This window comes from Mauremys reevesii, linkage group 1, assembly GCF_016161935.1.
Source record: "Mauremys reevesii isolate NIE-2019 linkage group 1, ASM1616193v1, whole genome shotgun sequence".
In the NCBI taxonomy this organism is placed as follows: Eukaryota; Metazoa; Chordata; order Testudines; family Geoemydidae; genus Mauremys; species Mauremys reevesii.
Genome location: NC_052623.1, coordinates 221,341,011 through 221,357,848, shown reverse-complemented (window position 1 = coordinate 221,357,848; position 16,838 = coordinate 221,341,011). Strand labels below are relative to the sequence as shown.

The window sequence follows — 16,838 nt, the reverse complement described above, 5'->3', positions numbered from 1 at the left end:
TCAAGTGAGGATATGAGGGGAAAAGAAAAGAGAGAAACAAGGGACCAGAAACAGGGTACATTTCTTGGACACAGGACTTGGATGACCCATCACCTTCCTCCCCCACTCTTCTTCCTCCCATACTCAGAGAGGCAGTCAGGTCTGAAATTTGATCCATGATGATGTCTCCAGTGTGAGTGATGTGAGTTGTGTCCCACTCCCAAGTCTCAAATGATTCTCAAAGTCCCAAGCCTGGCACCAGGAAGAGGCACTAAAAGGAAAAAGGGCTGCAAAGAATGACCATCAAATTGGGCCTCACAGGAGATTTTGGCCCTAATCATGTGCAGCCAATGACCTAGCCAGTGGGGGAGGCTAGCCCCCGGCCAGCCCCTGGCTGTGCCCCCCTGCCTCCTGCCCCTCTGTCTTCCCCCTCCCTTTTACCCCTACCCCCACCCCCCCCAGCACCTCCCCCACCCCCACCCCAGCCCAGCCCCCCCCCAGTGCCCCCAGCCCCCCCTGCCCCCCCAGCTGCCCAGCTGGGCAGGCGGCCCCCCCCTGCCAGTCCCATGTGGGCCCAGGCCAGGCCAGCCCAGGCCAGCTGCCCCCAGAGTGCCAGGAACTGCAGGAGCAGACCTGGGGGCAGAGCATAGGCGGGGAGGCCCCACCAGTTTGGGGAGTTTGGGCCCCCCCCCAAAAAAACCACCCCAGCCCTGGGCCCCCGGCCCCTCTGCCAGCATGCAGCATGAAGGCACTCCTATCACTGGGCAGCAAAATCTCCCACATGTGGGTGAAGGGTCTGGAAGACTGTTCTGGCACACTCCCAACCCCACCTCTAGTTTAGAGGGTTTAGGTCCCCAGCCCATAATGCCCAGCCCCAGCCAGCCCCTTAGTAATGAGGCCTCCCTTAGGAAGGCTGTAATTAATGGGAAGGCTCTGAGGCTGTGAGAGGGCAAGGAGAGTTAGCTGAGCAGGAGGCTGGGCAGGGGCTGGAGCCCTGCTGATGTGCCATGGACCACCATGGATCCACCATGAGATTCTCCACCCAGGGGCTGATGTATGGAACCTGATCTGGACACTGATCTGGACACGGAGGCAGCCCAGGCCAAGGGATGAAGGTCCTGGCTAGCCCCAGGCCTCCTGGTCTGGTCTGGATTCCAGGAAGAGAATTCAAAGAGGACATGAGAGAATGGAGGGGACAGAATAGGATTACCAAGGCTAATTTGCAAAAACCAAAAACACTCCCCCCCCCACCCTCTGTCCTGCCCTCCCTTCCCCTCCCCCTCCCCCCTCCCAGCCCTCCCCTCCTCCCCCGCTCTCCTCCCCCCCTCCCCCCACCTCACTCATTTTTGGGGGGATGGAGCAGGGGTGAGGGGGGAGGGGGAGGGGGGGCTCTGGTGGGTGGGGGTGGGGGGGGACTGAGGAGGGGGGGGGGGGGGGGAGGGGGGGGGGGGTTAGGGGGGGGGGGGTGGGGGGAGGGGGGAGATTCCTGGGGCAGTGGGGCAGGGGGGCGGTGGCTGGGGGGTGGGCGGTGTAGCCAGGGTCACAGCGGTCACAGTGCAGCTGGGGCTAAGACAGGCTCTGTGCCTGCCCTGGCTGGGCCATCAAAAAGGGGCAAGCATGTCTGGCCCCTAGGTGGCTCTGGTGCTGTGTGCTGTGTGCTGCCTCAGCCCTCCTTGCAGCCTTGGCTGCAGTTCCCAGGGCAGTGGCAGTGGGAGCGGGGGCCCTGGCTGCCAGAGCTTCCTCCTCGGACATGCTGGCTGCTTCTGGGAGATGCAGCTGCAGGCAGGGCAGCCAGGCAGGCAGGCAGGCAGCCTGCCTTAGCCCAGAGACCCCCCAGCAGAAGCATACAGCAGAAGTAGCAGAAGTATTGCTGCAGACTATGCTGCCTCCAGCCTCTCATTTCAGCGGTGCTGACCTCCAGGGTCATCTTCTCTCAACAAATTCAGTCAGAGCCCAAAACCCTACACAACACACCCTCCTAACACAGCCCCCTCGTAGCCCCAGACTGTAAATTTCCCTCACCTCCTCCTCTCCTCCATCCCCAGGCCTCCTCTCCATCTCTGCTCTGGCTCACTCTCTCCTCCATCCCTCACTCCCCCTCCATCTTTCTCCCTCCCTTCCATTCCCTCCATCAAACTCCTCACTAACACCTGGAACTTCACTAAGCTGAGCCCCAGCCTGGTTCTTTGGCTCCTCTCTCCTCAGCACACTAGCCCTCCCCCCCCCCCCTCTCCCCCTCTGGCTCCATCCATCTCCCCCCATTTGGTCCCTCTTTCTTCTCCTTCCCCTCCCTTCTGTTGGTGCCCCCATCAGAGCTGCCCAAGGCTTTAACAAGGGCCACTAACATCACTCACTCTCTCCTCCCCTGTCTCCATCAGCTAGAACATCGTCCCCAATCAGGTCCCCACTCCTGACTAGGAATTTGCCCCCCTTTTTATTACAGCATAAAACACTGATTATAAAAGTACCTGTGCCCTAAAAGTCACATTCCCTCCCTTCTGCCCCCATGTCTCTTCTCACCAGCCATTTGCAGACAGCACTGAGAGACAGCCACAGCCATCTTTATTTCTATGGCTACAGTTAGAGTGAGAGTGACACCTCTTCGCTGTCTGCCTGCCCCTCAGATCTTAGTTTTCACTGAGTACATCAGAAGGGTATCAAATATACAAATGGACAACTAGCGAGAACTCCTGGTGACAGCATCTAATTAATTTTTGTGGGTGTTTCCAAGCAGCTTTGGAGTTGGTCAGTGCCATGGAGATAAGAAATCCATATCTCTTATCTCACCTCTGCCCACTCAGCCTCTCAAAGAGCTGCAGTCGTGTGTGGGTCACACAGAAGGGCGCTGTGGTGATAGCGCTTTCCACAGTCAAATTGCTCACAAATTTCTGATCCTTGAGGGCATCACGCACAGTGGCTGTCTAGAAGCACACATTACACAAATTATCACCATCAGTATTTATACATGTAAAACTCATAGTAGATAGACTGGAAAATGGAATTTGGGGAAGCAATTAAGCAAACCTGATGCACACCAAGGAAATTGCCCTGCATGGATACTGCATTTCTTCATTAATCACCAGAAGCAGCACAAAAATAGCTCATTAGTACTGGTATTGCCTACCCCAGGCATTCAAAAGTCATGAGTCAGGCCTTCAAAATCATGGGATTTGCTCAAAAACCATGAGCTTTTTTTTAAATAAATGTTGGGTTCTTTGTATTTGCTTTCTGGTTTCTAAGCCTTTAGGGTGAACTCTGGGCATGTTTTCAAGCTTTTCTCTGTAATCACGAGGGCTAGAAACTTACTCTTTTTTTAAATTAAAGCTGAGATGCTGTTGCAATCTCTAGATTCCAGTGGCCAGGGCCAGATATCAAATATTGCCAGACTCACAATAAAATGATGAGAGTTGACAGCACCGAGTACCTAAGGAGTGTTTTTATTTTTAAATTCAGAACTCAGGGTTGGCCTAACTCTGCTCTCATTGAAGTTACTTCACTTGGAAAATCTATCCCTTAATTTTGTTTCAAATGAAAGCTTGTACTCTACAGAAATTGACTTGGCCTCTTACAAACTGACCCTTTGGTGTATCAGCAGGAAGCACTGGGGGACCTTCTCATCTTGTGTGTTAGGTTCTCTACATATAGCATATCCCTACATCTTTCCCTGTTGTTTTCTATCTGATTTTGTAATATGTTTGGGTCAGTTACTCAGGCTATCCCTCCTTCTCCAAGCAGGTATCAGCAAAGGGTAGGCATTGACAGAGGCGGCTCTAGGCATTTTGCTGCCCCAAGCACTGCAGGCAGGCAGCCTTCAGCAGCTTGCTTGCAGGAGGTCCCTGGTCTCGCGGATTCAGCGGCACGCCTACAGGAGGTCCGCCGAAGCCGCGGGACCAGCAGACCCTCCGCAGGCATGCCACCGAAGGCAACCTGCCTGCTGCCCTCGCGGTGACAGGCAGAGCGCCCCCCGTTGCTTGCCGCTCCAGGCACGTGCTTGGCATGCTGGTGCCTGGAGCTGCCCCTGGGTATTGAGACTAGACTCTGGTGGGACTCAGTGAGAAACAGGAGAGTGTGAGTTGAGTACTGTTGAGTGAAGAAGAGCTGGAAAGGAGCTGCTGGAGGAAGGCTCAAGGGTGAATCTAAAGGACTAGCTAGTGTGTGCCAGAAGACAATAAAGTACAACTTTGGTGATCCCTAAAATTAACCTTGACAAGTGAGTTCGAACTGCGCACCTGTCTTTTCTGTGTCACAAACCCCAGGGGCAGAGATGACTCCATATAGAAGCATCTCAGGATGTCTCTTTCTCTGGAGATCTGCACCCCATGTCTGTCTGATTAGCCCAGTCAGGCAGTCCCCACTGAATTAGCCACTTTCTCACAAATGCAGAACTTGTATGACCCACACTCCACAGCGTTAACATTTGCACCTTGAATTGACACACAGATCGGGTAAAGACTGGAACTGGCTTCTGGGATCCGAAACCTGGAATAGAAAATCAGAGTTTATAACCAGCTGCAGCCAGTTTCATGCGGTAAAAATCACTAATCAACCTTATATAAGCCCAACCAGTGCCACCCCTTTGAACTTTAAGTAGAGGTGCATTAAGGTAAGTCAGCTGTCAAGTACGGTCTGTCTGTACCTGGTGGGCGTGTGAGTGATGGATGACAAGGAGGTTGGGTAAGTGAGTGAGTGAGTCCATAATTAAGGATCACTTCTTCCTTCTTCATACCTAGAATTTGAACAGTTTCTAGCCATGCAGAGACTTACAGGTCAGTGGAGAAAGCTCTGCCATCCTCCCATAACCAGGACCCATCAGCTCCTTTGCGGGATAAGGCAATCCAGAAAGAATAGGAACTATAAGACTGTGCTGATCTTATTATGAAACCCTGTATGGAAACATAAGCAGAGCTCTGAATCATATCCCTTCCACGGCCAGTCAGAACTGGAAAGCTGCAAAAGGAGAGAGGCACAGAGAGAAAGGGAACTCATTGGTTTCAGGTATTTATAACAAAGGCTTTTTTTGCAAGGAAATCTGCCTTGAGTTTTCCAGTTCCAGCAGTTAGTTCTATTTCACAGGCCAGGACAGGTGAGGTGCTGAATGCCCTCAATAACTATGGGCTCAGCACTTCTCAGGATCATGTAATGGGCCAGGAAGAATTCTTTCCATCAAACTCTGCGTACAGCAGTGATTAGGGAAGTGAAAGGTCTTAGCCCTTGTCTGGTGTTCTGGTTAGGCTGGCCAAAATAAGAGTAATCAAATCACATGCTTCAGGGTTTAAACTGATCACCAATGGGAGTCTGGGAGGAATTTTCCCTATCTTTGTCTTCCCAGTCAGGTTTGCCTTCATGTATTACATTCTGCTTCATCTGGTATTGGAGGGATCAGGAAATGAGATGGTCTGGGTGTTTTGATTTGGGAGGTCAGGGAGCAGGATAACGAACTAGACTGACTAATTTTCTAATTCAGTAAGGCAAGAGATGGAAAACCAGCCAAGTGTAGGACCAGTGGTATGTTCCAATATGGCTGGAGATTGGATATCAAATAGAACTTCTAAATGATCTACTGAAGTTTGGTTTGAGGTGGGATCATAGAATCATAGAGTCATAGAATCTCAGGGTTGGAAGGGACCTCAGGAGGTCATCTAGTCCAACCCCCTGCTCAAAGCAGGACCAAACCCAACTAAATCATCCCAGCCAGGGCTTTGTCAAGCCTGACCTTAAAAACCTCTAAGGAAGGAGATTCCACCACCTCCCTAGGTAACCCATTCCAGTTCTTCACCACCCTACTAGTGAAAAAGTTTTTCCTAATATCCAACCTAAACCTCCCCCTCTGCAACTTGAGACCATTACTCCTTGTTCTGTCATCTTCTACCACTGAAAACAGTCTAGATCCATCTCCTTTGGAACCCCCTTTCAGGTACTTGAAAGCAGCTATCAAATCCCCCCTCATTCTTCTCTTCTGCAGGCTAAACAATCCCAGTTCCCTCAGCCTCTCCTCATAAGTCATGTGTTCCAGCCCCCTAATCATTTTTGTTGCCCTCCGCTGGACTCTCTCCAATTTATCCACATCCTTCTTGTAGTGTGGGGCCCAAAACTGGACACAGTACTCCAGATGAGGCCTCACCAGTGCTGAGTAATGATCACATCCCTCGATCTGCTGGAAATGTCCCTACTTATACAACCCAAAATGACATTAGCCTTCTTGGCAACAAGGGAACACTGTTGACTCATATTCAGCTTTTCGTCCACCGTAACCCCTAGGTCCTTTTCTGCAGAACTGCTGCCCAGCCATTCGGTCCCTAGTCTGTAGCAGTGCATGGGATTCTTCCGTCCTAAGTGCAGGACTCTGCACTTCTCCTTGTTGAACCTCATCATATTTCTTTTGGCCCAATCCTCTAATTTGTCTAGGTCCCTCTGTATCCTATCCCTACCCTCCAGCATATCAACCACTCCTCCCAGTTTAGTGTCATCTGCAAACTTGCTAAGGGTGCAGTCCACACCATCCTCCAGATCGTTAATGAAGATATTGAATAAAACCGGCCCCAGCACCGACCCTTGGGGCACCCCACTTGATACCGGCTGCCAACTAGACATGGAACCATTGATAAGGAAGTACATGGAACAGCTTTTATCTGTTAGGGCAAGTCCTATGGCCCGGATCCTTTGATAGGTATATATAAGCATAATCCACTGGTTGGTGGAACGACACTGATTTACACCAGAAAAGGATCTGGCCCTATATTCCTGTATATCTGAGTCTGAGCACCATCTCCTGGATTTCTCCTCCACTCAGCTGAACATTAGAAATAAAAAAGTACCCTTAAAGTAAGATAGAAAAATGAATCATTACCAGCTCTTCCTTACTCTCTATCTTAAGAAATCTGGAATCCAGGGAAGAGCAAAGAGCTTTGCTTTCTTGCCAAGTTTTCCATTTGGTAGAAAGGAAGTAACAGTCCTCTCCATGCTGTAGCCAGTTCTCAGGGCAAGGGCTGCATCTATGTCCTTGAAAATAAAATACCATATCACCATGCTTATCAATAGCAGCATCTAGAGATTTCCCTCTAAAGGATCACAAAAACACTCCACAAACTGTATAATGGAACAGCAATAGCCACTCTATAGTTAAGGCTGCAGCTAAGTCAGCCAAATCACCAAGCGTTTGGCTAAGCACTTAAAAACCAACATTGAAGAGCTTCCTACAGCTCTAGTAATACTAACCCACTTAGAGTTTGATCAGATCCACCAGGGCTAACATCTCTACTTTCACAAATGAAACCTTGAACGCACACAAGCAATGAGGGCCTCCTTTTATGTCACAGCTGAGTCAGTACATCCATCAGCACAATGACTTTGTGACAGAGCACTACCTCTTCCCCAGAGAAGACGGGGTTAACTTCAGCCTGTCTTCCCCCTTAAACTTGCACCCATGCCTGTAGAAGGGTATGAGAGAAGGCTGCTCCTGAGAGCCTTTGGGCAGGTTGGGTGTCAAAGACACAGAGGCAGAGACCTACCATGGGAGTTTTTTATTTGTGTGTGTGTGTGTGAATTAATTTCTTAGAGCTGGTAGGAACATTTTAATTTTTGTTGAAATATCCTGCTTAGTCAAAGCTGAAATGTCTGGGGAGAATGTAGCAGTTTCAACAGCGTTTTTGCTAGGAAGGCTTTTTGAGAGCAGCTCCCTCATGCTGTATAGGCTGGCGGTTAGGGCAACGGCCTGGAATATAGGAGACCCAGGTTTAAGCCCCCACTCTACCTAATTCATAGGAGAGTTTTTCATCCCAGATCAGCCTGGGAATTGAACCTGCTGTGTCTCCCACATCAGTACCCTACCCCACAAGCTGTACACACCTTTTCCTTAATTGAAAAGCTCAAGTTTTGATCTGACGGTGGACATTGACACAATTCCATTTTTGTAAAAACATTCACGAGGTTTTATTTTTGTTCCGGTGTGGAATGAAAACAAAATCTGAAACCTCAAAAATGCCAAAACACAGAATTGTTGTCCCATTATTTTATTTATATTTTCCGTAGCGCTATTATTTTTATTTCTTGTTTGAAACATTGGGCCTGATTCTCATCAGGTGTGCACATTATGAAGCCATTTACAGTTGTGCTACCATTCTGATTTGGTGGCATTTCATATCCACTTTGCACTCTTTTTGTACAGGTGTAGATGATGGCACAAGGAGTAAAGCAGGAGAGAATCAGACCCATTATTCCTTAAGAAGAAGCCTTTACTGTTAGTGACTGTGTTTATTCTTTTCTGCCATACCATTTTGTTAGCTGATTTCCCCTTGAACACCAAACAGAGACTCTGGTTCAACACTGAAGTCAGAAAGAAGCAATCAAAATATTGGATTGTTTATCTGACCCTCGTGCAGACTACTCCAAACCAGGGCTGCCCAGAGGATTCAGGGGGCCTGGGGCAAAGCAACTTCAGGGGCCCTTTCCAGAAAAAAAAGTTGCAATACTAGGGAATCCTATATTCTCGTGGGGACCCCTGCAGGGCCCAGGGCCTGGGGCAAATTGCCCCACTTGCCTCCCCCTTCCGCCCTGGGCGGCCCTGTTCCAAACCAAATAAATTTGCAAAATTCCTGCATCTGGTTGGGCTGGCAATACAATAATGAAAACACTCTTTCTCTTGTGGTAATTTGGGAGGTCCAATTCTGGCTTACAAATTGTTTTTTTTTTAAAAGAAAAAAGTACCCAAGACTATTTGGAGAGCTCAGAAAAGGTTCAGGGAACTTGGTTCTTGTTTTGTGATGGTTGTTTCTTTCTGTAGTTCACAGTACAATTTTGTATTGCTACAAATCCATAGCTAACTAGGAATGTCATAGTTGCCAGTGTATACCCTGGCTTCTAAAGACTTCATGCCGGATGGTAATTAGGATGGAACAATGTGGAATATTGAACCCTTATGATCTGATTTATTTTGATTTTCTTTCTAGGAGACTGCTGCTATTTTGTGTTCAATTTAGAGGCAGCCTATTACAGAGGGGATTACCACAGAAACTTGTGTTCAATCTGCTCCCCTGCTTCCCCTTTTTTACTGTAAAATAAAAGTGATGTAGACTGATAGTATATGGTTGCAATATGTGTATGGAAAACCTAACAAACTCAGATTTTCCTTCATGAAAAGACCAAACCCATACTGAATAAGGGATAGAAAAATCACCAGCATAGGGTCTATTAAAACAGTTGAGGAGTTTTGCTCACATCTAGTAGAGAGCAGTGATGCTCACACTAAGGTTTTCATTAACACATACTAGAAAGAGGCTGCCTTGAGGAGATCATTATATTCAACAAATAGAGCTACTCAGGAATTTTCTGACAAAATGTTTTTTCTTTGGACAATGCTGATTTATCAAAACAAAAACTTTTCACAGGAAAGGGTCAGTTTTGACAAATCTGAGGATTCAAAATCTTTTGAAAAGAAGTTTTGAAATTGTCAGAATGTCCCATTTCAACATTTTCTAAATAAAGACTTTCATTTTTTGTTTTCAAGTTTTAGTAATTTATATTTTTAAAAGGAAACATTTTTAAAGGTTGATATCAAAATAAAATGTTTTGATTTGACCTGATCCAATTTTTTTTTCAGTTTATTGGTTCATGAAAATTTTCTAGATTTCAATGTTTCATCCCTAGAAAAGTTTTTTTTTCATAAACTCTTGTGGGATGGAAAAAAAAACATTCCCTGCCCAGCTCTACCAACAAGCACTCCCTAGCAAAAAAAGTTACCTCTGTAGCTTGCCAGTTGCTGCACAGTCTCCGAAAGGTTTAGGTTCTGCGCTTGGAGAAACTCCAGCTGCTGGGTGAGGTTTCCCAGAATTTCCCTTTTCTGGGTAAGGTTTTCATGCCATTCACTCACTAGATGGGAAACCTGAATGACTTCAATTCACAATACAACTAGAATGAAATTGTTCCATTTAATATTAGAGTATGTTATATGTTTGCATATGAAGTATATATAAATGTATATATGTTGACCAAAAGGCATCCTTTTAAAAGTGGAACTTAAATCCTAGTGAGGAAAACAGAAGGAGCATAAACTCTGGCAAGTGAAGTGTAAACATATAATTAGGAAGGCCAAACAAGAATTTTAAGAACAGCTAGCCAAAGATTAAAAAACTAATAGGAAATTTTTTTTTAAGTATATCAGAAGCAGGAAGCTTGCTAAACAACCAGTGGGACCACTGGATGATCAAGATGCTAAAGGAACACTGAAGGATGATAAGGCCATTGCAGAGAAACTAAATGAATTCCTTGCATCGGTCTTCACGGCTGAGGATGTGAGGGAAATTCCCAAACCTGAGCCATTTCTCTTAGGTGATATATCTGAGGAACTGTCCCAGATTGAGGTGACATTAAAGGAGGTTTTGGAACAAATAGATAAATTAAACAGTAATAAGTCACCAGGACCAGATGGTATTCACTCAAGAGTTCTGAAGGAACTCAAATGTGAAATTGAAGAACTACTAGCTGTGGTTTGTAACCTATTATTTAAATCAGCTTCTGTACCAAATTACTGGATGGTAGCTAATGTGATGCCAATTTTTAAAAAGGGCTCCAGAGGTCATCCTGGCAATTACAGGCCAGTAAGCCTGACTTCAGTACCGGGCAAACTGGTTGAAACGGTAGTAAAGAATAAAATTGTCAGACACATAGATGAACATAATTTGTTGGGGAAGAGTCACAATGGTTTTTGTTAAAGGAAATCATGCCTCACCAATCTACTAGGATTCTTTGAGGGGGTTAATAAGCATGTTAATAAGATTGGACAAATAACCAGGGAGGAGTATAAAAGTATTGCTCAGGCATGCAGGTGTGAAATTAGGAAGGTCAAATCACACTTGGAGTTGCAGCTAGCCGGAGATGTTAGGAGTAACAAGAAGGGTTTCTTTAGGTATGTTAGCAACAGGAAGAAAGTCAAGGAAAGTGTGGGCCCCTTGCTGAATGAGGGAGGGAACCTAGTGACAGAGGATGTGGAGAAAGCTAGTGTACTCAATGCTTTTTTGCCTCTGTCTTCACAGACAAGGTCAGCTCCCAGACAGCTGCACTCTGCAGCATGGTATGGGGAGGAGGTGACCAGCTCTCTGTGGAGAAAGAAGTAGTTCGGGGCTATTTAGGAAAGCTGGACGAGCACAAGTCCATGGAGCCGGATGCGCTGCATCCGAGGGTGCTAAAGGATTTGGCCGATGAGATTGCAGAGCCATTGGCCATTATCTTTGAAAACTCATGGCGATCGGGGGAGGTCCCGGATGACTGGAAAAAGGCAAATGTAGTACCCATCTTTAAAAAAGGGAAGAAGGAAGATCCAGGGAACTACAGGCCAGTCAGTCTCACCTCAGTCCCTGGAAAAATCATGGAACAGGTCCTCAAGGAATCAATCCTGAACCACTTAAAGGAGGGGAAAGTGATCAGGAACAGTCAGCATGGATTCACCAAGGGCAAGTCATGCCTGACTAACCTAATTGCCTTCTATGATGAGATAACCGGCTCTGTGGATGAGGGGAAAGCAGTGGATGTGCTATTTCTGGACTTTAGCAAAGCTTTTGATACAGTCTCCCACAGTATTCTTGCCAGCAAGTTAAAGACGTATGGGCTGGATGAATGGACGGTAAGGTGGATAGAAAACTGGCTAGATGGTCGGGCTCAACGGGTAGTGATCAATGGTTCCATGTCTAGCTGGCAGCCGGTATCAAGTGGAGTGCCCCAAGGGTCGGTGCTGGGGCCGGTTTTATTCAATATCTTCATTAACGATCTGGAGGATGGTGTGGACTGCACCCTTAGCAAGTTTGCAGATGACACTAAACTGGGAGGAGTGGTTGATACGCTGGAGGGTAGGGATAGGATACAGAGGGACCTAGACAAATTAGAGGATTGGGCCAAAAGAAATATGATGAGGTTCAACAAGGACAAGTGCAGAGTCCTGCACTTAGGATGGAAGAATCCCATGCACTGCTACAGACTAGGGACCGAATGGCTGGGCAGCAGTTCTGCAGAAAAGGACCTAGGGGTTACGGTGGACGAAAAGCTGAATATGAGTCAACAGTGTGCCCTTGTTGCCAAGAAAGCTAATGGCATTTTGGGTGGTATAAGTAGGGGCATTTCCAGCAGATCGAGGGATGTGATCATTCCCCTCTACTCAGCACTGGTGAGGCCTCATTTGGAGTACTGTGTCCAGTTTTGGGCCCCACACTACAAGAAGGATGTGGACAAATTGGAGAGAGGGCAACAAAAATGATTAGGGGGCTGGAGCACATGACTTATGAGGAGAGGCTGAGGGAACTGGGATTGTTTAGTCTGCAGAAGAGAAGAATGAGGGGGGATTTGATAGCTGCTTTCAACTACCTGAAAGGGGGTTCCAAAGAGGATGCATCTAGACTGTTCTCAGTGGAGAAGATGACAGAACAAGGAGTAATGGTCTCAAGTTGCAGAGGGGGAGGTTTAGGTTGGACATTAGGAAAAACTTTTTCACTAGTAGGGTGGTGAAGAACTGGAATGGGTTACCTAGGGAGGTGGTGGAATCTCCTTCCTTAGAGGTTTTTAAGGTCAGGCTTGACAAAGCCCTGGCTGGGATGATTTAGTTGGGTTTGGTCCTGCTTTGAGCAGGGGGTTGGACTAGATGATCTCCTGAGGTCCCTTCCAACCCTGAGATTCTATGATTCTATGATTCTATGTGGACGAGTGGGATCCAGTGGATATCGTGTACTTAGATTTTCAGAAAGCCTTTGACAAGGTCCCTCACCAAAGGCTCTTAAGCAAAGTAAGCTGTCATGGGATAAGAGGGAAATTAAGCCTCATACCCCAGCTCCCTGGAAGAATTTGAAACACGCATTATCCCTGCTTCAAAGACTATGAAACTGAGGCACAGAGAGATTGGACTAAGCTCCCACACAGCAAGGAAAAGTTTCCAGATCCGCTAATGCCCAAGCTGTACCTCAACCACAAGACTGCATTTCCTCTCCTTATTTTATTTCTAAATATGTTAAGGGTTCACACTGAATTTTTAGCCCAGCTTCCCTGCTGATACTTACACTTCACACTCAGGACCCCAGCTGTTACCAGCAAACCGAAGCAGAAGATCCCAAGAATCACTGCTGTAAGTCGCCAATAAGGAGATGGAGTGGGAGATTCTGAGATAAAGAAAAGGAAGGGAATCGACAAATATATGGATCCTCTCACATCTAGGTCACCAGTTCATACATTGCCCCAAGTCAGCAGTGACTGAAAATCATTCCTGTCTGATGGCTGTGCAGCTATGTGAAATGAATTGGTGGGTTCACTCCAGTTCATAGTAATACTTTAAAAAAATTCCCCAAATAATTGTGCTACTGATTGGCCCCCTCTTCAGCAGACAGATGCCAAGGAACTGCATGAACCATGGAGATAGAAATACCCAATAGCATTTATATATATGGATAGGGTCAAAATATTGAGATGGACAGAATAGGATGTAAGTGACTAACATATAGAAACACGGAAATGTACGCATGTAAGAAAAAAAATCCTCCCCATCATATGCATTTGTTACCAAACCATATATATATATGTCTAAAACATGGCCAAGATTTTCAGCTGTGGTTAGTGATTTTGAGTGCCTTCATTTTTGAGTGCCCAACATGAGACACTTTGAAGAGGCCTAATTTTCAGAAATTACCTTCTGAAACACACATCATCTGAAAATCAAGCCCCTTTAAAAGTGTCTCAAATTGGGCACCCCAAAAAATGGACATTCAAAATCACTTTTGAAAATGTTCACCATATAAACACAGGCATGATGCACAGAGAGTACACAAACATAGACATGCATGGAAATATACAGCTACATACAAGCAATATGGAGACAAACATATATATGCAAACACAGATACTCAATGCATGCATAGCCACACACACACACACACACAAATAAGTTGAGCTCTCATTTACTTTTCTGATTTTTTTTTTTAACCAAAGATGAAGAGTCTCAGCTGGAATATCAATTCCATGCTGAAGTTCACCCTGTGAAATCCTGTGGATCCAAACAATCCAACATCTGGATTAACCATCCCCCATTCCCAACCCTAAGGGGAAGCATTCTACAGAGTCTGACTTTATTCTCTATCTAAGATCCAAGGATCCTTCTGAGGGCTGGTAATGCGATAGCCACCAGATTGGCTACTTACAGGAAAGTGTTCCTCAGTCTTGTAAATTGATAAATTAAGATCCTGTAGGAATTTTGTTAGACTAATTCTTTGTTCCTCTAGCACCTTTAATCCTGAATTGTTCCAAAGCACTTTAAAAACTGTATATACCCTGCAGAACAGGGATCAACCACATACACAGCACTGTTGTGAAGCTACGCAGCATTATTTTAATAGACTCTGAAGTTAAAGGCCAAAGGGTCTTTTTCCAGCCCTCTGTTCCATCCAGAATTGTTCCCTACAGAATATTCTTAAGTGTTTTGTCCAATTCAGTTTTAAATAACCCAATCATAATCCATCATTTCCCTTGGGAAGACTATTTCGCTGACCTCTAGGAACTGATGTATAATATCTAGCCCCAAAATGTCCCTTTTTCCTTAACTTCATCCCATTATGCCTAGTTAGACCCCTTTGCCCCTGCATAAAGAGTTCCTCTACATTCTTGGTGTATACACTCTTCAAATACTTGTAGCTATTAGTCATACTCTTTCATTACTAATTGGTTAGCTAATAGAGATATACTGAGTAACAAATTCTACCCCCATGCCACGCAAATGGCTTCAGTCCCAGTGATTTAAGGGGGATCATTTGTGTGCATATCAAGGGATAATATGAGTCTTAGCTCTTCTACTCTTTTCTGAAAACAAGCCCCTCCAGCTTCTTAGCAGTATAGTTCCTCTCCCTCTAATTTGTCAACAGATTTCTGGTCCTGGAGCTGAATGCAGTTTTCTAAGAGAGGCCCCATCAGTGTCATACACAGAGGGACAACACTGAATGCTGTATTCTCAGTAATCAAGCTCACCATATAAGGATCTACCTCACTCTTTTACCTTTTGCTTTGGCTTCGTGGGGCTCCTGGTTCCTGGGCCGCTCCACTGTCATGAACTTCAGATCTGCATAGGTCACTTCAGCCATTTTTGGCAAGGTTCTGAGAGAAATCCAGGTTATGGCTCAGCACGCAGAGGGAGAGACCGACAGAGGTACAGTTCTGGGTGTGATCCTCGAATGGTCAGAGTCATTAGAAATGAGAGAGTGATTCATCTACAAATCAGGCGGGGACAATGGCTCATGCCAGAGTTTTATAAAACACAAAATCTGGGACATTTGGGGAGCTTGTTTTATACATTGTGGGAGCTTTTACAATAGATTCACAAACTGACATTTATTTCTTCATCTGCCTCTGCAGAAACACAGTGGGAATGGGATAGGGAGTCTTGCATTTCTTGGTTACTGCCATAAATGCATAGAGAGATTTATGGAGAGACAGAGAGTAAGCTGAAATTTGATTGATAGGAAGTGGGCTAAAGAGGGCTAGATTCAAACTGTGCTTCACAGATTTCTTGAGGCTTCACTGCAACATGTGTTCCAATTCTCAACTTTATTACACAATTATTAACACTCAGTAAATTCAAACAACAGTGCTCTTCAATGCTCCCAGTCCTCACTAGTCCTGTGGAGAACAAGATTCCAAGCCTGAGAACTGAACTGGTTCTTCTAAGTGCTTTTGTGCGCCTGCATGGAGTTCTGACTCCTAGGGTGTAGCAGATCCAGTTTTCATAGCCAACATCCCACCTAAGGACTAAAACAATCAGAACTGGAACCGAATCCAGGTCTTTCATCAGGCAACTCAGAGCACTAACTGCTGTAGGCATCAGGCCCAGTCCTTTCAGTGCTGCCAACTCCAGAAAGTGTGATACCAATATTAGGAATAAATATTGATTCTCTGTGGTTTACAGATGAGCTGCACCATACCAGAGTCCAGCTTTACTATTTGCAGGGCCCCAAGCCACCAGAAGAAGGAACTCTAGACATGAGTTGCCTTTTCTTCTGTTCCTATTACTTGAGGGTCGCTGGAGACCTGGAAATGTATTGTTTCCTGTCCCTCTAGTCCCACTGCTGCAAAGGAACATATGGATGAGATGCAGAACCTCCAAAACAGCAGGACCCCAAAATGCTTCTTATTTGATTGAGATTAAAACAGACCCTTAACCAGTCCTAGACTCTGTAGCAGTCCCAGCTGCTGCCTGTGAGAGATCAGGAATAGGTCTTGAATTTGAGTCTCTTGCATGGCAGCACATGGCTCTAATTCAAGGAGCACAAGAACCCAGACTCAGTGGCATTCTCACTAGTTGTCACTTCAGGGGACAACAGACCAGTATTGGGCAAAGCAGAATGCTACCCCTTTGGTGGCACCAAGCCCTACTTCCACATCATTCCCAGACCTCACCAGCCCCAGGGAGTAAAGCACCAGACGTCCTATTCTCCTGACCCAGAGAAACTCTTACCTCTTTCAGTAGGAAAAATGGGCACTATGACCTGGACTCCATGGATTTCTTGCACAGCAGTACAGATCACTAACTCACCACACTGAATCTTCTGTGAGGTGGGTGCAGCAACCTGCTTGGAACTTGGAGGCTAAAGCACAGGTTGCAGGAGGAAGAGTTTAGAGAAGGCACCAAGAAGTCAGTCTGTATGCACATGGGCTAGAATGCTAGCTGCAGTTACAGCATCTCTGTAAATAGTTTTCTCTTAATAAACAGCCTGTTTTGTTTTACAAGCTGGAGTCCTTTTGTGTTATTACCCAGCATGTGGTACATGAAACAGTGGGCATATCCTTTCTCCAACTACAGGAAAAAACAAATGGCTGTTATGAACCCCAAACTCTTTCCCATCTTC

The 16,838-nt window shown here is 46.0% G+C and overlaps 1 protein-coding gene across 1 annotated transcript; it reads right to left on the bottom strand.

Moving 5' to 3' along the window:
* Window positions 1-4,319: 4,319 nt before the first annotated feature.
* LOC120371057 (oxidized low-density lipoprotein receptor 1-like) lies at window positions 4,320-15,077 on the bottom strand. Its single transcript, XM_039486558.1, has 6 exons — window positions 14,993-15,077; window positions 13,014-13,112; window positions 9,715-9,864; window positions 6,694-6,769; window positions 4,744-4,926; window positions 4,320-4,458 (listed from the first exon to the last, which is right to left on the bottom strand). The coding sequence occupies exons 1-6, from the start codon at window positions 15,075-15,077 to the stop codon at window positions 4,320-4,322; spliced, it is 732 nt and encodes a 243-aa protein (XP_039342492.1).
* Between the last annotated feature and the right edge of the window lie 1,761 nt (window positions 15,078-16,838).